This window comes from Hemibagrus wyckioides, linkage group LG08, assembly GCF_019097595.1.
Source record: "Hemibagrus wyckioides isolate EC202008001 linkage group LG08, SWU_Hwy_1.0, whole genome shotgun sequence".
NCBI classification, from domain to species: Eukaryota; Metazoa; Chordata; class Actinopteri; order Siluriformes; family Bagridae; genus Hemibagrus; species Hemibagrus wyckioides.
Window position 1 is genome coordinate 26,944,376 of NC_080717.1, and position 25,000 is coordinate 26,969,375.

At 40.7% G+C, this 25,000-nt stretch overlaps 2 protein-coding genes and 1 long non-coding RNA gene across 18 annotated transcripts in view; 1 reads left to right on the top strand and 2 right to left on the bottom strand.

Moving 5' to 3' along the window:
• Positions 1-19,592, bottom strand: part of mical2b (microtubule associated monooxygenase, calponin and LIM domain containing 2b) — a 55,029-nt gene extending 35,437 nt beyond the window's left edge. For 14 of the 16 annotated variants that reach the window (XM_058396748.1, XM_058396750.1, XM_058396747.1 and 11 more), the window contains exons 1-7: positions 19,385-19,592; positions 10,634-10,973; positions 5,966-6,173; positions 5,256-5,372; positions 4,467-4,568; positions 1,729-1,884; positions 1,220-1,320 (exon numbers count right to left, since the gene is read on the bottom strand). In XM_058396748.1, the coding sequence (XP_058252731.1) occupies positions 1,220-1,320; positions 1,729-1,884; positions 4,467-4,568; positions 5,256-5,372; positions 5,966-6,173; positions 10,634-10,897 (948 nt within the window). In that variant the 5' untranslated portion in view covers positions 10,898-10,973; positions 19,385-19,592. Of the gene's footprint in view, positions 28-1,219; positions 1,321-1,728; positions 1,885-4,466; positions 4,569-5,255; positions 5,373-5,965; positions 6,174-10,633; positions 10,974-14,510; positions 14,643-19,384 lie in introns of those variants that run through there. The other 2 variants (XM_058396762.1, XM_058396746.1) reach the window with 2 other exon arrangements.
• Positions 19,593-21,324: 1,732 nt separating this feature from the next.
• Positions 21,325-25,000, top strand: part of dkk3b (dickkopf WNT signaling pathway inhibitor 3b) — a 9,384-nt gene continuing 5,708 nt past the window's right edge. Inside the window, exons 1-3 of the mRNA XM_058397921.1 lie at positions 21,325-21,513; positions 22,439-22,519; positions 23,928-23,996. Coding sequence (XP_058253904.1) covers positions 21,325-21,513; positions 22,439-22,519; positions 23,928-23,996 — 339 coding nt within the window. The remainder of the gene's footprint in view (positions 21,514-22,438; positions 22,520-23,927; positions 23,997-25,000) is intronic.
• Positions 21,506-25,000, bottom strand: part of LOC131358273 (uncharacterized) — a 5,264-nt gene continuing 1,769 nt past the window's right edge. The window contains exons 2-3 of the long non-coding RNA XR_009205367.1: positions 22,152-22,287; positions 21,506-21,643 (exon numbers count right to left, since the gene is read on the bottom strand). This is a non-coding gene — a long non-coding RNA (uncharacterized LOC131358273). The remainder of the gene's footprint in view (positions 21,644-22,151; positions 22,288-25,000) is intronic.

A 25,000-nucleotide genomic window follows, 5' to 3' on the forward strand; every position in this document is an offset into this window, starting at 1 on the left:
TTAAAGCCGTTCTTCCACTGTTGCTGTCTGCAGTTTAAAAAAAAAAAAAAAGAATTTACTCATTTACTTCTAACATGACAATGTTTGTCTCATTTACTTAACCACAAGAAAGAAGAAAAAGAGGCATGTGGACACAATGTGTAATGTGTAAACAACATTAAAGTGCAATTATAAAAAGATTAAAAAGTAGAACAGGTCATTCTTTAATTAATAAAAAAAAGATGAACAGAATATATAACAGAATAACAAGATGGAGAAAAAGATGAAGATATTGAAGAACACAAACATGAAGATAGAAATGGAGCAGATACAGCAGAATGACTGGATAGAGAAGATGGAGAAGAATAAGATGAAGATCATTCAGAACATACAGCAGAATAAGAAGATGAAGATATTGCAGAATAGCAAAATGATCTAGCAGAACATGAAGATGGGAAGATGAAGTTAATTCAGAACATACAGCAGAATAAGAAGATGGAGAAGATGTGGAAGAATAAGAAGATGAAGAGGATGGAGAAGGTGTAGAAGAATATGAGGATGGAGAAGATGAAAATTCTATCAATTATAAGTAGCAGAGACAGAAACAACAGGGCCTTTTTTAAACAAACAAACAAACAAAAAAAATATTGGCCATATTTTTCTCTGCATGATTTCCCGAACGTAGATTAAAATGTATTTATGAAGATCTGAAAATAGTAAGACTTCTTAAATATTCATAAAACATCTATTAGATCAGCTCTGCTAGAATAGTTTGCTGCGCATCGGCAAAAACATCCTCATACATATTGTCCCTCGCAGAAATCTCTTCTCTTATACATGCCATACAGTAATGTGTGTGTTCCATATGAATCACTGAAGATCACTCTGTGTGTGTGTGTGTGTGTGTGGAAAGGCACAGCAGATGGACTTGTGTGGACTTCCTGTTAGACTTTCAGTCAACAAAGGAACATCCTCATCACCCTCTAATCCTCTCAGTGAGCAAATCATCCCACAGACATGAGAGACACCCGGGGCCAGATTTTTCACACACACACACGCTGCTGCAGTGAGTGATTCATCCCTTTGGGGAGTATAATAAGTGCAATGCCGAGATGCCGCAAGTCCCAATGCTCTAATCCCGCATAAACCAGAAACACACACACACACTTTCCTAAATGAAGCTCAGCGTCCTGTATACTTCACTTAAAGTGCAGTCTAGATAAAAAACACCTCCTCTTACGTGAATAATGACACCTTTATCCAGCAAACTCTGCTTCTTCGCCGTCATGACAAAGTAGTGCGTGTTGTCCTTGTAGTAGACGATATTCTCCAAATCAATCCCTGTTCAAAAACAAAAACAAAATCATTATCTATTCCTGGTATGATATCATGAGATATAAACTGACAGAAGAAACTGTCATCGCGACTCATGCTCCTGACTTTAGCACTAGAGAATTTCCCATCTAATTATCACTCGGGTGTCAGCACTATAAAAGGAAATGATAAACAAGACAGAGTTGAATGATCGATTCCAACAGGGGACAAATCATTAACCTTGTTTCCGTCTGATCATCAGAAAGGAAAGTAATTAAACTTCTTGACCTTGAGTCAGATCTTACTCAAGTCTGTTTATGTCTATGATTAATTAAATGTAGATGTTTTAATCAAATCACATCATGCAGTACACTCAGTAACCTCTCTATTTTTTTGTATGTGTAGGAACAGAGGTTAGAAAGGTTGAGAACTCACCTGTTTCCTCCTTAAGCTCCAGGAAGAACTTCTGGTTGAAGATGAAGGCCACGCCGCTGATCTCCTCCACTTTGGCCTCGGCTGTGGTGTTGCGGTTCACGAAGTTGGCCGTGATGGCGATGGCCAGCTTGCCTCGAAACTCCTTCCTTTTGAAACCTAGAGCCAAGAAGAACAAAAAGAAAAAGAAGAAGAAGAAACAGAAAAAGTAGTGGAAGGAGAGAGGGGATGAAAATGGAGAGAGAAAAAGGAGAGAAAATGGGAAGAGAAAGAAGAATAAGTGAAAAAACAAAAAACATCAGTTAAAAGCTGCACAGACAATTAAACGGAAACAGTTATTGCTTATATGATTTTCTGAAAATAGCTGTTTTAAGATGTTTTATTGTATTCCTTGTTTGGTACAAATAACCTGGAATATTTGTAGAACATAATAAAAACAAACAGTAGATTAAGTTGCATTTGCCTGAGAGAAAAGTGCCCCAAGTCACTGAGAAAACCTGTTTGGAAAATGAACTGGTATGAAACGCTGGTTTATGTTTAGATACATGCCTCCTGTCAATCATTTTACAGACCCCCAACAGGCCACTGTAGATCCTGGGGGTGGAGCTTCATGAACATGGGCAAGAATTACCCGCTCACTGTTGGAGATATAATCTCAATCAATAAATAAATAAATAAATAAATGAAAAATAAATAATAATAATGATAACTCTTACCTAATGCATCTTTGGTCTAAAAATTGCTTATGTAACACTTTTTTCAATCAAATAAATCATACAACACTGAAAAATATATTGGATATAATTTTTTTTTTTATATAAACTATACAAGCCACTGTAGATCCTGTAGAAACATGGGCACATGTGATCAAAAACTATTTTTAAAATGAATTTCCTTTACATTTTTTTCCAATATTAAACAAATTGTGTTAATGCTTTGGCTAAATAACATTAAGAAATCAGTATTTGGTGGAATAACCCCGATTTGCATGCGTTTTGTCTCAATGCTCTCCACCAGTCTTTCACATTGCTGTTGGGGAACTTTATACCACTCTTTTTGCAAAAAAGCAAACAGTTCAGCTTTGCTTCATGGTTTGTGATCATCCATCTTCCTCTTGATGACATTCCAGAGGTTTTCAATAGGGTTCAAATCTGGAGATTGGGCAGTGGGCTCTTATATATATATATATATATATATATATATATATATACACACACACACACACACACACACACATATATATATATATATATAAAAATTTTAACTGAAAGCATCATGTAAATGGCCATGTAGCTATAACCAAAAAGAAGACAATGAATTATGCTGCAAGATTAAATACTGAACTGACATATTGAGCAGACTTCAGTAGTTTCATGTGTCAACAGTTACGCGTCAGAGACACCTCCAGCACTCCTGCTCCTTCCTGACTGAGTGGGAGAGTTACAGACTAAACCAGGACGCTTTAAAGAGCTTAATTACAGGCCACCATCAGCCCACAGGTTTCATTTATCAAACCTCCACAAGACGTTTTAAATATCAGACTTCCAATTACTGCAATGAGATTAGACACAGCACTGAACTGATACCCAGCATCAGTGTCCCATACCCAAAAACATTTACTGATAAATAAAGAACATTTTTCTTTCTCTAGAAATAACTAATGACTTGATTACAATAATAAATTCGACCTACAGTGAAGAGAACTGTATCTGTTATCTCCACACATCCGCCTCTGTTCAGCAGTTTCTCCTTCTATCAGAGAAGATTAATTGCTCGCGTGCTTCAGAAGAGACCTTCTCAAATTCCCGGAATAGGCACTAAATTTTCACGAGGTGAGAAACTCTGGCGCTATGGACACACTGTTGTCTGACTCGACATTTCTGTAAGCTTCCACTGGATCAAATGAGCAAGCCTTATAATATCATTTTGTGAGATCTCATTCTGTGGTTCTTGGACTCCTCTGGAAATCCTCCACAAAACAGGAAACTCATCTATGCATAGATCTATTTTTATCTCTAAAGTAAATGCAAGTAGCACATTTGTTTGTTTAGAGACGGCCTAACCGTCGACCTAAATGGTGCAGGACTACTTCCTGTATTTCTCAGTACACGACATTAACGTAATCGAGAACTTGGCATAGATTTAACTGTCAAGTTCTGCAAGTGATCTTATTCTAATTTAGGGGGACTGCATTAACCGCACTATTGTGACTTCTTTGCGCTCTGATGTGACTAAAGAGAGTGCGTGTAACCTTTATGTCGGAGCTTCACTCTGAGCTGTTAGATTCCAGTAGCAGGTGATAAATCCAAAATAAAGGCTAATGGTTCTGGATGGAAATCTTGTGCTACATTCACACATACAGTAACAAAGCAACCAGAGATCATTTGTTTTCAATGAGAGCTGACAAGTTCTGGTGAAATGAGCGACGGTGACCATAAGCATCAAGATGTGTGCGCGTCCAGCGATACGACAGAGTTACGCAAAGTTTAACGTTATGCAAATATGAAGGGAATATCAATGGGAGTGAAGGCGGACTTGACATATTGCATGATGCAGATGTACACTGCACAGTTTTACACAAACGCTAAATCTCCATCCAGAACGTTTCATCTCTAGCCGCAAGAAAGCCGATACGGAATGCTAGTCGATATGCAACTTTCTCACCATGGCAACCAGAAGTAGGAACTCCTCCTGGCGACTTCATAGCATGGCGACTGGAGACTAGAAGCAATGAAACTCACCATCTAGCGTGCTTCTCCGTCCGTCCGATCCTATTAACACGTCAAACTCGTAGTCAGAGATGGGGTGACAAGCGGGCTGCAGTTCCGCTCTCCATCCCGGCCCTGCAAAACACACACACACCCAAGTATAAATAGGAATATGAAAAATCACACAGAACACAGACACAAAAATGCCAGACCTCTACAGTTCTCAAAAGCTACATATCTAGAGGTTCTGCCCGGACCCCGGTGGCACAACGGTCTATATTTAGCGGAGAGTATCATTAGCAGCTTATCTGCAGGCTATGCAAGCTCTAAGTGGCAATGACGTAAAAAACCTTCTCCGTATCACCTTTACCCACCCGCACTTTGTTCCTGTGAAATGTTTAAAGAATTTTCAAAGCCGCTAGAGTCAAAGTGGAGCATACTGTTGGTCCCGGACCTGGATTACAGAAGCTCCTTTACTTTAAAGCTCGTTACTTTATATTACACATTCAATGGATTTTACAGACTCTATTTGGAAATGTTTCTGGGGAGTGCACATGGCATTTTTTACTACATGAGCAAAAGTATGTGCACCCCTGAACATCACACCCATGTGTGGGTCTTCCCCAAATGGTTGCCAATGAATTGGAAAAACAGTTGCATAGAAACTCTCTCTACAATTTCTCTACAGTTTCCATGACGATGTCTCTTGGACATGATGTGTTGTGGAATTCACTTGTCCTGCACAGAGCCCTGGTGTCTACAGTCTGATTGCTATATAATGCACATTTGGATAGGAGTGGCTCTTTGGTCTAATCTCCTTACCATCGTTGTCCTGCTCTTGAGGCGGCTCCTGGAGTTTGAGGAACTCGACGTTGACATGAACCTCCACCCCGACGATGAGACTCACCTTCAGGAGGATCAGCTGCAGCTGACGAATACCTAAAACACACAAGCATGAATAAACATGAGCTAATGTAATGTCCAACAGAAAACCTGGCATGTTCATCTCATAAACCATAATCGTATTAACATGAGATTTTATTTTTTATCATTATGATGATTATTAAGACATGAAAGCGGAAGACGTCACTAGACTTTCGCGACAGATGCTTAGACACAAGCGGCTGCAGAAACCAGCATGTTTGCATTATTGTCTGCCAGAGGCATGATATTTTTTGCATCTTTTTTGAATGTTGGGGGTGTGGTCTAATCTCTGCTGGAAAATACAAAGAAGCCAGACACACACAGGGCTTAGAGAGTTAACATCAGAAGGAAAACATGAGAGAGTTCAATTCCATAAACAATAGTGGTGTCTTATTCACAGATCCTTTCCTGTGACTCTCAGATTTACATATAAAATATGTTTAGAAATAAGAGAAAGTATCCTGGGAAAGTAGACTTGTACATGATGAATCTGCAAATAATAGCAGAATGGTCCATATTTATGCGACTCGCTAGTTCTTCAGAAAAAACTGCTGCATACAGTTTACTTTAACTCTGTATCTGATTACAGACAGACAGCTTGTACTTACTGATATGGTCTATGGCTCCGGCGCAGAACTTGCCGTAGAACTTCTTCGCACCGAGGTTCCTGAGGTCGTGGATGGTGTAAGGCCAAAGATGGAGAACGTTGTTCCTGGAGAACGTGTCCCTCTTCTCGATCACCACCACTTTGGCTCCGAGGAGAGCTAACTCTATGGCCGTACGCAAGCCGCAGGGGCCTCCGCCGATGACCAGGCACTGGGAAGGAACGAAGAGAAGTGGAGGACAGAAACTCGAGTCAATCAAACGTGCTGTTTAACTGGTTATAGCTCAGGAAGTTGATACAAATCTATCACTTTCACAGGGCGATTGTCTCGACAGAAGAGGAGATTGGTGTTATGTGGTTCAGTAAACCACTCAGTCTGTTCTACTGATGAGACAGTTACTTATTTAGCAATTCTCCAAGACTTCACAGCTGCTTATTTTCTATTAATCCACCCTCAGAAGCTTGAGTTAACAGATAGTCAAATCAGTGTGACGCAAAATAACAGCTGATTCAAATATAGTGCATAACCAAATACTTTTTTTTTTAATCCTAAAGACAACAGGACTAAAAGTTTTGTTTATATGGAAAAAATGAGTACTGATTTTCATTAGCTGGTTAAGTGAGTTAATGCACTATATGGCTAACCCGTAAAATCTGCGATTATGTTACGTTCACGTCCGCATCTTAGCTTCGTTAATTCCGTTTCCAGGCAACCAAAAACATGAGGCTGACCAGCCCATTAGAGCTTTCACTCGCTCACTGATCCAGCTCATGAATTCATTATGAATTTGTCCATCTCTTGACCTTAATACTTTACAGGATAACACTGGTTACACAATTTCTTTTGGTTAAAGTAAAAGAAAAAAAAAAAGAAGTTTAAAAACGACAGCATGTTCTAAATATTCTGCAACAAATACAAATCACTACTGTGGTTGCCAGATCATGCAACAAGTCTCCTTCTTCTTATTGGTTTAGAGTAATTACCTTATTTCACTAAACATAACCAAATTAAATTAGATGTAATTTCTCCACAGTCCAAAATGTTTTCCAGGAGAAACGGCTGTGATCCAGATCACAGAATGGGGGCGGGGGTGGATTGAATATCTAAGAAAACATGGCAGTTATCAGATCTGGTAACAAACAGCAAAGACTGGAACTGGATATGGAAAGGAAATTTCTTTATGGATCTGGAAATGTTTACACATAGAGACTTATTCTTACTATATTCATCTTTATACCTAATTACATTTACAATGCAAGTCATTTTTGTGTGTCTTTAATTGAACTGCCTGTGTTGGTTGATGGGGGATTGGGCCAGTCCAATCGGACAACCCTCAGTTCTACATAAAACACCTTCTTTATATGCTTGTGCATGCATTAAAAAAATGCTGAAAAATCTGATATATTTACCTGAGATTGGGTAAAATAGAACACTAGATTTGCTTTGAGATATCTAGATATCCCATAACAAACTTACAGGATAAACACTGCAATGCAGAGGAGAAGGAATGACCCCTGAAATGACATCATCTCAGTTATGCTGGTGTTGCAGCACAGATCAGCTCAGGAGCTTGAGCCCAGCTGAGACACAGACTTGTCTGTGTTTGCATACACTATCAACCCTGTTCACTGGGTTCACCTTTGGACTGATCTTTGCACCAGCGATGCAATCACATACATAACCTTTCTCCTTAAGACCAACTTTTAAAATTAAATCCTCAATAAACTTTACAGCACTGTTATGTGTAACCTTAAAAGGAGTCGTGTGTTGAAGACTAACTTTAAATGGTGTGTGATGAGCGCGTGTGTTGGTGTCATCGTGAGTCACGTTCATCTTCCGGAGGCCATAAAGTGTCTATAAGCCAGTAATAAACACCTGAGAGTGTACTGTTAATGGAAAATAATCCACAGGCCTGATACAGGACCTAATATAAGACGGTGATCTGTGGTTATTAGTCATCAGAAGGGTGTGGAACACAGTAGGTGTGTTGCTGTGTGTACAAACATTTAGACACCAGAGCTGGTAAAGCTCTCGACTCTGAAGCTTATGAATCAATACATCTGAGGAAAGACACAAGGCCGAGTAGCACCTAGTGTGCGTCCAGACTCATAAATTCATCCATGAACGAGGAAAGATGATCTGCATTCACACCATATCCTAGAGATTATACTATCTGGAACAGACAGAGAACTTTTTATAATGTCGAATGTGTCGGGTTTTCCATTCAGCAGTATCTCTAGGAGAGACATGATGTGATGTGTTCTGCAGCTTTGCTATCTTTTACGACCAGGGCTTCCAGAACAACTTGATAAAACTGAAATAAAGGCATTGTACTAGACACAGAGAGACTGGAAGTAAAATTTATCCTTCATGTTTGACCATACATTTCCTTCAGGAAACACTCAGATGGTCAAACTCAGCAGCTTTCGTAATCCCCAGCCACAGATTCCAGCTCCTCCTAAAGGATACCCAGATGTTCCTAAGGTCACTATCCAGTGAGATGTGCCTCATACAGATCTTCCAGGAGATGACTAAGGGTCCAAACCACACTATGTCAAGCGGTTCCTCTCAATTTAGAGGACCATCAGCTCTACTAATATTCCACATGTCCCACTGAACCAAGCTGAGACGCACCAAAGGATCATTGAAGAACCTCTCGATCATATCGTCCCCCAAAGCGATAAAACTTGCCTCTCTCTCCACCAGTCTCTTGTCTTCTGTGTTTTCTCACCTCATTATGAGACCTTTGAGAGCTAAAAAGTCCACCTTCAAATGCTTTGAGGTTCTCATATAAATTGGTGTGATATCTTATAAATGTTATTTTAGAAACTGTAGTCATCTAGAAACAAAGGAACATTGAAGATCAGAGCAGACTGGGGAAATCTAATCTCTAAACTGCTTCAATCTCAGGTACTCAGGATCTGGTTATATACACTTCACTGTCCAGAAGTGCATGAGTTTAAAGTCAATAAATAAATAAATATTCTAGAGGACTTACTATATGGGTGAAAGTTCAGACTGTAATTGCTCACCTACAGTGTTCACAGCATCTGATAGACACTTGTTATTCAAAACGCTGTCATCAGACATAAAAGATAACAGGTAGGTCTACACTAGCGCTTTTCTACAAGCCTGTATAATACAGGATGACTGTATAATTTGAACAGTATTATGTTAGCATGCTTTCGTGTATCGCAGGTAACCAAAACCGAAAGAAATTCCTTGCACTGACTTACCAGTCGTTGTGTGGTTATAGGAAAATAATCCACGCCGGCATGTTGTTATTCGAGTGAGCGTACACGAGCGGCCGTGACACGTTCGTGCATGTTTTGGCTATGACATGACATCTAATGAATGCTTTTAATCCTCCTCTATAGGAACTAAGCAAACATCTGTGAACGTCAGGTTTGTAAGTCAAACTGTAAAAATGTGTAGCGAGTTCATGTTACACACACTGACGAGCTGCGTTGGTTGCAGGCCGTCATCGTGAACGTTGTCATGAGTTCTATTCAAAAGTGGTTGAAGGGTTTGTTCCTTGTTACTGACTGTAACTGGAAAACCTTTTTAGTGAAATTTGTTCATCTTTATACCTTAATTCCCACACCTCAGAGTGTCAGCATAACAAAAGTACTAAAATATCATATTTATAAATATATTTAAAAGTGACTCCCAATAACCTTCCAAAATATTAGCACACACAATCCTTCAAGATTTCTAATAATTTAAACAAATAAAACAAACAAAAAAAAAAATGCAGACGTCCGAGGTTGCGACTTATTTTCTGAACCCCACGTCTGGATGTTCAGACACTGCCCAATTTCCACACTCTGTCCTGTGAGCTGAAAGATTAGTTCCTTTCACAAAACACATGTTTTTTTTTGCCCTCATTTTAAGATCTGCACAATCAGCCAGTGTTCTCGGGAACGTCCTAATCCTGCTCTTTCAGACCTCGAGCGCTAACAGACTTCAGTATGTGGCCTTAAAAAAAAACCCTGCAGAATTCAGCTTATGCTGTTTCACTGTTCTCAGAAACAATGCACTTGATGCATCTCTGTAATCATGTGCATCTACAAACAAATAAAACTAAAAAGCTTTTAATTCCTCATTTGCAATGTACAGATCATTTCCAACATCAGGGAGAATCAAATGAAGCACTGAGAAACAAAACACACACTCTTGATCTTCTGAACTATGACCAGTATAAAACTCATTTCTGGAAACAGCCTCCAGTGAAGGCTCTGCTTTGAAAACGGCATTCTTTCCGTTTACGTATCCATGAATAAATGACAAAAAGCAATGCTACCAAGATGTCAGCTGTGGGTCAGTTAATCCCTGATGACCTGATTTGCCTAACAAATGGAGATGAAAATGAGTTATTTGGCTTAAACTGCTTATTTCTCTTTCTGTTTACGAGTCGAGTTCAATGTCCACTTTTCCTACCACAGCACATGATAATCTCAGTATCATTAGACTGCAGCAGCTTTAAGAGCAAAGCGGATCAGTCTGGTTAAACGGCATAAAAATGTTTACCGGGAATTCAGTGATATCTCTGATATTAACCGGTTTAACTGGTTAATACTTTTTTCCTGAGGTGTTTTAGATGCTTTAAGAGACCTACAGGAAAGAAGAACATTTCATCGCTGCAACATGTGTTTTCATTTCGTTACATACCCTGAGGTCTGAGCATGCTCTGCTGTTCTTGTACTCCTTGTGGTTGGCTCGTTTGTCCAGCTTGGTCCACAGGGCTTTGGCCTTCCAGGAGGTGACGGCCGCCTTCAGGTTGCTGTAGAAGCCTTGGTGGTCGGTCGGGTCGAGCTCCAGCTGCCTGCACAGCAAGCTGAAAGCCTGGAGGGTGCCTTTACACGTGGAGGCCTGAACGAAGTTCTCAAAGAGCTGGCTGGCCTGAGAGCTCCTCTCATCCTCCGCTTCCCCCATCGCTTCCCTCTTTCCCCCGGTCGGAACAGGAGCTAGCTCAGGGTGAGGCTGCTGTGGGCATCGTTTCAGACCAGTGCTGAAAAAGAAGTAAATGAAAGTGAATCGAGTGTCTTCTTAAGTATCTCAGAGGCACAGTACAGCTGAGTTATAACGGAGTTTTATGTCTTTCGTGAATTTTTCTCATATTTATACACCGCCTCTTTAAGGGAGTTTTTTTTTTAATCTTGCCAGTTACCTCAGTCTTGATCATTAGGAATAAATACAAATAAATATTTAAGATTTCATTCAAAATCAGACAATTCATTTGTTTTTAAATTCATTTTTTTAGATATATATAAAAAAAATATTTCATCCGTGACTGAGATAACTGATCACAATATTTTATCGCCCAGACCGGTCAATTACATCCTTCATCACTCATGCACTTTTTTTATATATTTTATATATTTTACGGGTTTTTATGAGTCATTTGGTAGGAATTCTTGTTTTGGTAGACTCTGTACCTTTAAAAACTACATGTAAGTGAATTTTATGAATAAGAAGAACTGTGCAGATTTCTAGATAAGACATACACAAATGGTGCGTCCTATAAAAATACCACCTCAGTGACAACCATGCAGTTTAGTACCATATTCTTCTGAGAGAAAGCCAAAAAAAAGTGAAAGTCAGGCACAAAACATGTCTTGCCTCATAGACTGCATCTGTATTGAGTCTATGAGGCAAATTGTGGTGTCTTTTCAGTCAAATGTATGACTACATGAACGTCTTTGTATCCTGGGGCATTGGGTTTTGTCATGAATCTCCATTTGCCAGCAAACGTCCAACTGTGCACTGAAGCCTGGCTTCAGGTCTTTATGATCTTTTTACATGCACCAGGCTGTGCTTTGAGGTTCCTCCATCAAAGCGCGGTGTACATGTCCCAGCGGAGTCAGCGCTGAACACGACACGAAGTCCACGTCAGCTGGGGATTCACACCACCGGAAACACGGTGAAGTTCGGTGACCTGGTAGAACGGGAACGTTGTGGAGGGGTATTCACTGCTGAACGCGTTTGAAAGGAAGGCTGAGGGGTCGGTGTGTAGGATGTTTGGAAAGGGTGTAATCGGAGAATGTTGCACTGAAGTGTGCTGCTTTATGAAGGAAGAGGTTTGGTTACATTGGCTTCGTTTGGTTGTAATGGATAGCTTTTTGCTCTGGAACAGAAGTCGAGGATAGAGAAACTACTGTATAAGCATGAAGAGTATGAAACTGTAGAAACTACGGTCATTGTTGCAAGATGACAATAACAACAAACGTAGCCTCAAGCTACTACCTAGTGAATTTAAGAGTAATCTTGTAACAGGCAGCTGAGAATCACAGCATACAGTCACGCAGAATAAAGACTAGCAGCTTGCAGTGTTAAATTTCTGAGGTTTATGGAGACAGAGTTGATTAAACAGGAAAGGGGGTAAAGAGGAATTCCTTCCAGTATGAGGGAAGAAGTGCTGACAAATGCCCTCCTGGGAAAAACAGGAAGCTCCACAATATGGCCCAGCTGCTAAAAGACATTTTCACGATATGGACAACAAGAAACCCAAGAGCTATGTGAGAGTATGTGTTCTATCCAACTGTGCACAGGGCATTACATTCCAGTAAACTCTTATCAGCTTTAGAAATCCTGCAATGGAAAATGAATTTCACATTTTCCAATGGAAAATTGTCCAGAGCAGAAAAAAAAAAGACGGTGCATTAACAATTTCAACCGTTCCCTTTACTCCATCCCTCATTGTGCCATCTTGTCTTCTGAGATCTGATCTAGTGAACTGGACAACACCCACTGTTTTGAAGACATTTCCTGAACCCCCAAACCAGCATTTGATTGGACCTCCCTCAATCTCCCCAAAGGAAACAACGGATAGCTATCAGCAACTACCAAGGAACACAAGTTCAACTAGGCTTTATTCCCATTCCTTTCGCCACAGACAGGCATAATGCCTGTGTAAAGAGCTATGTACATTATGACATGATAAGTTGGGCAGTGTGTTAAAATCTATTTGCTTGTAAATTATTTTGTTGACCCAGGAGTCCTGACCATGCCATTGTAAATAGCTCTTGTGTGTCTTGGGTTCATATCAAAGTCAATCCCAAAGAGACACGATTGATTCACTGATTCCAGACATTCAAATCTAAGGGTCAGGCTTTGACTCCGACTCCACATGCGGAAAATGTTTCAAAGTGTATTTATCACCACAGTGTTTCAGTTGAATTTGTCTAGTTTTAACTGATCAAAACTCACAGAATACTATCGCCTTGCATTAGTCTGTGTCTCATTTAGATCGTCTCGTGCTCTGAGAGATTGTGTATTGTAGTTACGGTCAATAATCTCCGCTCTCAGAACGTCAGATCTTGGAAACAGCTGCCTACTCAAATGTTTTCTTACAGGTTTCAGCTCCTGCATCTTTAGAAAACTTTGCTTACACAGCTGTTTGTCTGAAACATCCTGTTTCTCTACTACACTGAGCAGGCATAACATTATGACCACCTGCCTAATATTGTGTTGGTCCCCCTTTTGCTACCAAATCAGCCCTGACCCGTCCTGCACTGTGTATTCTGACACCCTTCTATCAGAACCAGCATTAACTTCTTCAGCAATTTGAGCAACAGTAGCTTGTCTGTTGGATCAGACCACACGGGACAGCCTTCGCTCCCAACGTGCATCAATGAGCCTTGGCCATCCATGACCCTCCATGACCCTGTCGCCAGTTCACCACTGTTCCTTCCTTGGACCATTTTTGATAGATCATGACCACTGCAGACTGGGAACACCCCACAAGAGCTGCAGTTTTGGAGATGTTCCTGCTTCTAACATCAACTTTGAGGACAAAATGTTTACTTGCTGCATAATATATCCCACCCACTAACAGGTGGCATGATGAGGAGATAATCAGTCTTATTCACTTCACCTCTCACAATGCTCACAATGGCACAGCTCACAATGTTATGCCTGATCAGTGTACATACAGTCTAAATAAATAAATAAGGCCCAGCCCTTGCAGGGAAATTACAGATACTGTGGTCGTCATACCTTCTGGCAAAATGGACTGCTGATGGATTTTCCTTAACAGGAAAATACGTACCATCAACCCCCTCAGTATGGACTCATTTCATGGACACTACTGCAATTTTTCATAGACTGAACACGCTTAAGCTGAGGTGAAGTACTTGGACCCTTAAATGGAAAACTTGGATAATGTGGGTTACACCACTGGAAATCCACCATCCACCAAAAGAAAGAATCAAATGGGAAGCCTCAACAAATAACATCATATGACCTCTCTTTGGAGAACAATACCAAACTAAACTTGATCAGTTCATCTGCTGGTTTTGAGGATAACTCTATACAAATCCTATGATGATTTCTCATCATTCCTGAGGTATCGTGCTCACAAGAATCTCAGAAGGACCCCCGTTCCCTAGCAATGCCTCACAGACCCCCTGTGGGGTAGGGTGGTGTGGTGGTGGTGTGGGGGGGGGTTCCCGGTTGAGAGCTGAACAAAATATAAAATCTGACATAAAAGAACCAAACATGCTACAGACCGCTAACATATCATACTATCTAATGAGTGAATACTCACCGGAACCTAGCGTAGTCATGCCACCATTTCTGTAAATCCAGATAAAGTAAAAGCTAGCGTCTGGCACGTCCCGGCACTTCCCTCAATTCCTACGAGCGTGTCTTACCCAGGAGCTTTCAGATGTTCTCTGGGCTCAGAATAGAAGAGTTTCAGATTTCAGTTTCCAGGAGGGTGTGATCGCATAGCCGTCCCGGCAGGTTAAAGGAGGTTAGGACACCTCATGAAGGGCTTTTTATAAAAGCAGTATAACAGTAAGGTAAAGAAATTAAGCAACTTTGCCCTTAAAGAACTGAACCGCAACTGCAACATGATCTGTTTAATGATGACAAAATTCCCTCAAGAACACTTGACCTACTGACACATCTGAAAGACAACTGATGAACTTCCAGCTCCGGCATTTGCGATTTTAAACAACCAACAGGAAGCAGAGAAAAACGCACGATCTCGTGAACCAGCTACGCTTTTCAAATGGCAGGGTGGCGATGGTGGAGAAGAGACTTTTGTTTAGGCTTTTCCGGTATGCCCCGAATGCAATCCTGCTAATTCTACATGAGTAGATATGGATTAGAGAAATTCTCAGGGGTAATGCAGTTTTTTTTCTTTAACAGTACATAAACTTAGACACATAGTATACAGTGCAAGTTACACAACCCTTTCCCTGACCTTTCTGATATCTGAATTGAAGTCAAAAAGGCTGAAAAGGCTGTGAAGGCTTCAAGCTGCAAAACAGAACAAGAACCCTATAGAGTTCTAGATTCAGCCTTGAAAAGTTGCTGGTCTTTGTTTATAGAATGTAAAATCTACTCATGATGTCACACAATATTGCAGCAAAATGTTGAATTACTCAAGTATGTTTCGCGTACTAGCCGCTGTTGTTCGCTAGATGCACACACATCAATGGCACACAATCACAGAAGCAGAGAAGATTTGACCTCGGGTCAGTGGCAACTGCGTACTTAAAGTCATAGCTTTGATAGTTCCATTTAACATTGTTAAAATGTCAAGAAAACAAGCTCCTCTTTTCACTTAGGCTATAGCAGTTGTAAACACTCGTTCCTTCATCAGGCTCTCTGTACTCTCTCTCTCTGTCAGTCTACCTCTGTCTCTTCCTGTCCGTCGCGATCTCTGTCTGTTGTGCTCTCTCTCTCCCTGTTGTGCTCTCTCCTTCCCTCTGTCTGCTTCTCTCTCTGCCTATCTCTTTGTCTGTCTCTTATGCTCTCTCTGTTTCTGTCTCCCTATTTGTTTCTCTCTCTCTGTCTATCATGCTCTCTCCATCACACTCTCTTTGTCTGTTGTGCTCTCACTCTCTGTCTATCTGTCAAGCTCCAAGAGACCAAGGTTTCAGTATTGGTACTGGAAAAGGAAAAAAAAAAAAAGTGTCACATGGCCACAAAAATGATAAAATCCCTCAGTCATGAAGACTTTCCCTTGACAGAAAACTTGCATCAAAGTGCTAACTCTGAATTTTTCCTTCATCAACCATCACCTGACAGAAACAACAAATAACAGCATGTCTGCCACACACACACACGCACGCATAAATTCTTTCTGATCAATCAGAATGGTTTGTGGCTACGAGGTAATTTGCACAGTGCTATGAAACAGCCATGCTGATCATCTGTGTAAAGTTATTAGTGAGAGACTGAAATGACTGAGCGATAGCAGAAAGGCCCACAGTCCCGACATGCTGCTCTGAGCCTCCCACAGGAGCTTATGGCTTTCTGCAGATGACTAGGGCTAATTATGACATTCAGCACCGAGCCAAATCTCTCCGTCAGCGTGCTGCAGTACGGACCTGCTCACGGCTGCGGTGAACGCTGCTGTCGCACTGGGTGAACTTCACCGGACTTGACAGTGAGGCCACGGCACTGGAGTATTTTTGTCGTCCTCTCTACTGATATGCAGCGCGGCCCTTATAAGTCAGTGGGGCTCTCCTGGAAACTGCTGGTGCTTGACCATGAAGCAAGGAGGGTCTGGGAAACATGCACACGAGACAGAGACTTGGTGGTTTAAAGTGCTCTCTCGCTGGAGATCCTGAGAGTAGAAGAAAACAACTGACCCCTGACTACCTTCTTCCCCAAACTGTTGGAATAAAGTTAGAAGCACACAAGTGTTTTCTGTAGCGTTACAAATGTCCTTCAGCAGAACTAAGAGGTCTGTTCCAGCATAACAATGCCAGTGTGCACCAAGCACCTTCATGGTGTGGAGGTTTAGACTGGACTGGAAGAACATGAGTGTCCTGCACAGAGCCCTGACTCTGACTCAACCCCACTGAACACCTTTGGGATGACCTTGAACCGCAGTGTCCACAACATCCCAAAATCAGAGTCTGATCTCACTAATGCTCTTGAAGCTGAATTCCAACCATGCAACATCAGTCCATGTTCGAAGTGACCGTGATCTCTGGGTGGGAGGGGCATATTCTCTTTCCACCGTCACTGTCCACGGGCATCTTTGAGCTAATGAATAGGTTACATCACATGAAAAGATGTCCTTGGTAGGTTTCAGACGTTCTGCACGCATTAGCCTTCTCCCCATCCTGTTGGTAGGTGTTGAAACTGGGGTGGGGGACATAACCAATAAAGGTAAACAAGTGCGAGTAGGTGGGGTGGGGGGATAAAAATCATTTACGAAGTACTACAGTTCTGTTCTTTGGCTCGGTTTGTGCTCCACAGTTCAGTTTAATGACTTGCATCAACCCAAGGCACACAATGCTTGATTCATTTCTTGAAGGCCTCAACAGCACTCAGGGGGCCACGGATAACGTGACTTGTTTAGAAAGCTAATGAAATTATGATTTGTCCACACGGGATGTTTATTACCTGTACCAAACGAGAGAGCAAGGACTGGATCATTCTTCAGGAGGAAAAGCAATATTTCCTACAAACAAGTCAATCAAGAGAAGTCTATACCTCATTTAGCTTTAACACTTCTGGTGTTTTCTGGACTCTGGGCCTTCAAAGCAGCAAGTCTGGTACCATTGTTGTGACGTATAAGCGCCACTTTCAAGCCTAGGAACGGGGTTTGAGCTGGGGTTCACTTTGAACAAACCACAACATGGTTCATCAGGAAGTGTGGAAAGTATTCAAGTTTGGACACGCCTTTTAATTCAATGTTTTTTGTTTAGGGATTTATTTTCTACATTCTAGAACAATACTGGAGATTTCAAAACTATGAAAACACACATGGACTTAAGTAATCCATATGTAATGACAAAAACCAGTCAGTTGTTATTTTAAGACACGAAGGTCAGGTGTTCTGGAATAGTTCTTGCAAGAACAGTATTGTCAAGTGCATTTGCAAAACCCATCAAGCACCATGATGAAACTGGCTCACATGAAGACCATCCCAGTAAAGCAAGAGCAAAACTTACCTCTGCTGCAGAGGAGAAGTTCATTTAGAGTCACCAGCCTCAGAAATCACCAATTAACAGCACCTCAGATTAGAGGCGTTATGAAGGCTTTACAGAGCATCAGTAGCAGACATCTCAATATCAACTGTTCAAAGGACATTATTGTGGATTGTGGATATTGCGGCCACCTTCAGCATTTTACAATGTAGAAAGAAATAAACATCAGGAAAGACCATGGAATTAGAAGGTGTGTCCAAACTTTTGACTAGTAGTGTATCTTATAAATATAATATTATATATATATATAAAAGAAATTCTTTTATGTGAAAGCAAATGTGTGATTAGGAGCTCATCAACATACGACTCCAGAATCGTACCTGGGTGTGAACTAGAGTGTGAAAACACTTATTGCCAAAAGTTTTGGGACACCCCTCCAAATCAATGAATTCAGGTGTTGTTTTTCAGGGGTTGGTCTCGGCCCCTTAGTTCCAGTGAAAGGAACTCTTAATGCTTCATACCAAGACATTTTAGACAATTTCATGCTCCCAGCTTTGTGGGAACAGTTTGGGGATGACCCCTTCCTGTTCCAACATGACTGCACACCAGTGCACAAAGCAAGGTCCATAAAGACATGGATGAGTGAGTTTGGTGTGGAGGAACTTGACTGGCCTGCACAGAGTCCTGACCTCAACCCCATAGAACACCTTCGGGATGAATTAGAGAGGAGCCTGTGAGCCAGACCTTCTCGTCCAACATCAGTGCCTGACCTCACAAATGCGCTTCTAGTGGAATGGTCAAAGAAATTCCCATAAACACACTCCTAAACCTTGTGGTAAGCCTTCCCAGAAGAGTTGAAGCTGTTATAGGTGCAAAGGGCGGGACAACTCCATATTACATTCATGTGCATGTAAAGGCAGACGTCCCAAAACTTTTGGCAATATAGTGCAGGTTTTTAATTGAAAATGTTTGAAGCTACATTAAATCACATTTACAGGTTGCAATGCAAAAACAAGTGCAAAACTTTCAAACCAAACAAAACAAGCATGAAGATTTTTCAACTAATTTATTACTCTTTATACTGTCATCTTTCATACATGAGCAATAAACCCAGAAATAAGCATGAATATACAGTAAACCTGCTGAATTATATACCTGCTCAAATACTCCATCAACTAGCTGCCGATCTTATGCTAGTTACTAGCATATGATCAATTTAAAAATATTTAAAAAGAAACGGTTTTAACGGAACAGTTCTTTCCTGGCAGCCTATTGGACAGGTGCTGATGAAATATTTAGGTTAACAGTACACTTGATACTAAACTACCACCAACCTGACATCTGATATCCGTCCAAAAACTTCACTTTATACTCATTTTTCATAAATATAACCTAGTGTCTTGAAAGTAAACAGTGATAAATTACACTCGCGTGAGGGTAGCTTTAACAACTAGTCAATAATAGTGTAAAGTTGAACCATTTGAACTAAAGTTTCTCACACAAAATTCCTGTCAAACTCACTCACCGGCTTTATTTGACGTCCAGCTTCTTTCTAATCTTGTTTACTTCACGTATAAATCCATAAACCTTCTGTCAACTTTTTTTCGGGAGTGTGTTAATCCTTAAAATAAGTTTAACATCTGAAAGGAAAAAAAACCCAAAACATTCGTTATTTACGTGCTCCCTTTACCCCTTCAGCTGTTCGTAGCGTTTCTGAAGCACAGCGTGGGAGACCTCTGCATTTTATTACAGAAGGCGGGGCTTTGTCGTGTCACCGTCCAATCAGGAGCGAGGACAAGCTTGGTGCGTCCAATCCAAATCGAGGATTGACTTCCGAAACCATTTTGCTGCGTTCCCTTTGTTGTGAACGCTAAATAAATAAATAAAATATAACTAACATAAATAATTTAAAATTCATATATTATTTATTTTATATGTACGTCAAAGATAACGTTTTTAAACAATATATAGTATTTTTTTTAAAGAAACATTAAGGCAATGAAGAATTCATTATTCATTCATTCATTTAAGAATTCATTGAAAACTACTAAAAAATAAGTTTACAGTAATAGATTTTATAACAATAATGAAAAATCTATAAGCAAACCTATAAACATCCATTGCACAAACAAGCACACACATGCAAGCAGGGCATATTTTAGTGCATTTGCCACATACCAGCTGCCACAGAGGGGCATCAGTTTTCAGAGGCAGGTCACCATGTCGCCCTGAACAAGGCGAAACATAACACATGGCCCTTAGCAATTAACAGCATTGCATCTAACGAGCCTCATAGGGCTTTGCATTTGGGGGCACACATTAATTTTTCATCTATCAAATTATATCTTAAATGACCAGAAATTTTCTTCTGACTTCTGTACAAATGTGAAAGTCATCCAAATAATGATAAATAATACAATAAACATTGTAATAATAAAAATGGGCCTCTACTGTCTGTTCTAAGGTAGCAGGTGCAGGCTTACAGAGATACAGTTTGCCTCGATGTAGTATGAGATGATAGTATAAGAACGCTTGTGTTGTGATCTGTTGCCATCTACAGGAGAAGAAGGAGTTTGTTGATACATTATTTCATGTATAGCTTCATTTTCTCTCAAAGAGAGCCATAAATCACACTTTTCCTTATCCCTGGTGTGGCTCCATTAGGAAGGTGGATGTAGTGTACCTATAAATCTTTATTCAGTATACATATGTGCCATCAAGGTAAACTATATCTACACATCCAGGTGAAAGATACAAGTTCAAAGAAAATACAAGCCGTCAGTCCAGTCCATACAGAAATCTATCAAGCTTTCGAATTTTTATCATTTCTATCCCCCATCCACATACCAGCATCCGTCTTCAAGGTGTTGACTATTTACCTGTGGAGCAAATACCATGTCTCAGTGACTGTTATTTTTGTCTTACTTTCATCCTCAACAACACTTTTTTTCATCATTAGATTTTTGGTAACAGGGTTGAGGTCAGGACTCTGTGCAGGCCAGTCAAATTCCTCCACACCAAACTCACTCATCCCTGTCTTTATGGACCTGGTGCACAATCATGTTGGAACAGGAAGGGGTCATCCCCAAACTGTTCCCACAAAGTTGGGAGCATGAAATTGTCCAAAATGTCTGAAGCATTAAGAGTTCCTTTCACTGGAACTAAGGGGCCGAGCCCAACCCCTGAATTCAATGATTTGGAGGGGTGTCCCAAAACTTTTGGCAACATAGTGTATATATTGTAATCTTTCATGATGTATTAAAGCTTTATTGCTACAACTTTAAAGCTAGGTACTTTAAAGGAAAACAGGAATGCTGCACTGTTGCTTTAATAACACAGGCATGTAGAAAGCCAAGTGAGGGTTTTTTTTTTTTTTGCCCCGGCTCTTTTTTCCTCCCCTTCGTCAGTTTCCCTTCAGTCGGCTCTGAGGTCAGACTGGAGGAGTCTCTCTGCTCCACCACAACGATGCTGCTCTTTACTCTTGTGTCTCTCTGTATTAGCCTGGTGAGGGCTGATCAGAAGAGACCCTCGGACCTCGGCGACACTCTGGGGGAGCATGTGGCTCTGGGCCAATTATCTTTAAACGAAATGTTTAAGGAGGTGGAAAAGCTGATGGAGGACACGCAGCAGAAACTGGAAGAAGCCGTGCATCAGGTAGGACACAGAGCTGCTTCATCTCAGGGACAAGTTTTTGTTCATTCCTAACATCTGAGGTGGATAAATGAGGCTGTAGAGGTTCTGATCCGCTGGGTCGGGTGGGTTCGGAGCTGGATATCACAAATACCTGTTTTGAGAGATTTAAAGTAAAAATCTCCTTAAGAAATGATGTGAAGTACATTTTAAGGATTCGAAATAAGGAAAAATATACATGCTTAACATTACACTTCAAATCACAGATGGATTACATGATTTTCTGTCCTAATTTATCATTTGTCTTTCCAATATTCTATTTGTTACATTTTAAAGGTACGGTATGTAATATTTCAAAGTGTTCCTAGACACTGTAATAAAAATAAGACTTCCTAGGACACCTCGGGAAAACTGCGCTTTGTAATATTGCCATGCAAAGGATCTCATTCGTTTCTTTATCTCAGGATTCTGTTTCTGGGCTGTAAATTAGCTCCGCCCACAGCTGGAACAGCCTAAATAGAGGTTGAGGGGGTGTTTTCCATGTTTTTTTTGTTTTTTTTTTTCTTTCCTGGACATATTTCCAAAATGCAGCAGTAATTTCAGCAGAGTGTGTGAAGTGGCTTTCAGGGAAGGACAAGGCTTTTCATTGCCATTGCAATTACCTCAAAGAGAGCTGAGGCAAATAAAATGTTTTTCACCGATTCTTTCACCCATCTTCAGTAATGGCTATGTCCTTGTCCAAGCCATGGCGGATCTGGAGCCTATCCCAGGAATGCTGGGAACAATGAGCTTTTTTTTCTATTAAGGATACAAAATCAAGAGGAGGATTTCTGTAAAGCTGCATTGTTACAATGACAATGTCTAATGTTAAGGCTTAAAAAATTAAAAAATGACAATTTGCTACTTTAAAATGTGCTAATCATATCCCTCTGATTGATGTATTATTTAGATGGAGAATGAGACTTCCAGATCTCTTTATGGACACCGTTTGCCTTTTGGCCACCCCAATCCCAATGTAACCGGAGTCATGGTGAGCCTACACCCTTTCACTCAAAGCAGTTAGAAATAAAAAAAAAAAAGAAAGCTCACGAAATGTGATTTATATACTAAATGTTTAGATTCTCCTTCATATCACATCACAACATTGTCCAATTCTCAAATATGTCAGTAGTTCTGGCTATAAGGGAAGTGGTAGCTTAGTGGTTAAGAAGGTGGACTACTGATCAGAAGGTCATGAGATCACAGCCCAGGATAACCAAGCTGAGCCCTTGAGCAAGGCCCTTAACCATCAACTGTATAAAATGAGTCTATCTGGATGAGGATGTCTTCCAGGGGGCATAAATGTAAATAAGGCGAATCACAAGTTTACACCAATCAGGCATAACTTTATGACCAGCTTCCTAATATTGTCTTGGTTCCACTTTCCGCTGCCAAAACAGCCCTGACCCATCCTGCACTGTGTATTCTGACACCTTTCTATCAGAACCAGCATTAACTACTTCAGCAATTTGAGCAACAGTAGCTCGTCTGTTGGATCGGATCACACGGGCATCAATGAACCTTGACCGCCCATGACCCTGGTTCACCACTGTTCCTTCCTTGGACCACATTTGATAGATACTGACCACTGCAGACCGGGAACACCCCACAAGAGCTGCAGTTTTGGAGATGTTCTGATCCAGTGGTCTAGCCATCACAATTTGGCCCTTCATCAAACTCGCTCAAATCCTTACGCTTGTCCATTTTTCCTGCTTCTAACATCAACTTTGAGGACAAAATGTTGACTTGCTGCCTAATATATCCCACCCACTAACAGGTGCCATGATGAGGAGATACTCAGTCTTATTCACTTCACCTCTCACTGCTCACAATGTTATGGCTGATTGGTGTATATAATACACTCAGTTAAACAGGAAGCATATGATGGACACCCCCAAATAATCTGAGATAAATAATTAACCAGACAAATCATTGCTATGGTGAAGTTCCTGTATGGAAATGTTAATGTGCATGGAAGGAGTCTCCAGTGTCAGTGCTGTGTAACAGTCAGGACCTTTTCACATCTTTTTAGAACAGTCTCTTGTCATGTGCATAAAGAGTGCCTAAGCATCTATATACAACAAACATTTGCACACTCCTTCGCAGACACAGTGCAAAACCCCCCCAAAAAACAGAGATTCAGTTCTATAAATTATCAGATTAAGTTAAAATGATATTAAAATAGAGCGTTTTGTGGACCTTTCAGAAAAATCCTGATGTCACAGGGAACAAAGCACTAAAATGATGAAGGAAAATTTCACCCTATTGTTGATTATTTTCCTACAAGCGCACACCCACAAGGGTTTTATTCCTTAATTATGATTAGATTATATATTATATTATTAGAAAACTATTGCTGATCACTAAAATCATGGAAACACATCCTTTTTCTTCTCCAGGACTCAGAGAGTGAGTCACCCTACACAGCAGCCCTCAGTCAGGAGAACCGCTGGAACGAGGTGGACCATGTGAGTCCACCCACACACACACACAAAATACAAGCAAAATCTTTATTGTTGCATGCCAGTAGGCCTGCCTTTGAGTCATGAAGCGAGTTTATTCTTGCAAACGAGCTGTTATTGATGGCACCCGTGAAACCATTCCAGTCATATTTAATGGACGGTTTGAGATTAATACCATCGTGTAGCAGTCTATAAAACCATCATCGCTTTTTATTAGGCATGTACTGTCTCAGACAACGTTACCAGCACTCCCAGGACAGCTCACTGGAAACGTAATTGTTTACATTTCCACAGGGAATGCACGATATTATGGAGTAATTCACTGTAACAGCAGATGGCACATGTTTGGGCTTGATCCACTTTTCTGTCACAACAACTTTCCAGTGCTCCATGAGTCACACACAGCTCCTGATTCAACATTTCCCCTGCTTTTTTCCTTTCTTTCTTTCTGTCTCTCACAAATCCTGCTTGTAAATTCTCAAGTTGATTAACTCCAGAACATATGTTTTGTTTTAAAGCTGGAAAAGTTATTTTACTGCCGTGACTACAGGCACCAGACGCTTTAATGGTTTAATAGTCACTTCCTGTATTTACGCGCACACCAAGTCGAGCGTATTACAGAAATCATTTGAAATGACACGAATCTCAGCTGCTCTACAGAACATCTGGAGTTAGGCTGTCGAGCAGGGTTTAATTCGATGCCACGGCTGCTTGCGTGCCGTTTTAGCGGTGGCGTTGCGGTGCATGGCGCATTTACTGCAGTTAGGCAGTCTGGAAGGAATGCATGGCAAGGAGTGTGCATGGTTTGAGGAGTGTGCTGAAGGAATGACGCGTGGCACCATTAATCCTGTCGCGGTGCTGTCGGATGGGTTAGCATCACGTTGTGGAGAAACCCGTCATTACGTGGTTTTCAAATAGATATTATCCAACAGGATAATAGTCGTGCTACTGTGTGTTCTTTGGAGATATACACTGTTACATATTGCTGGATGATTTAATCCAGATGTCAG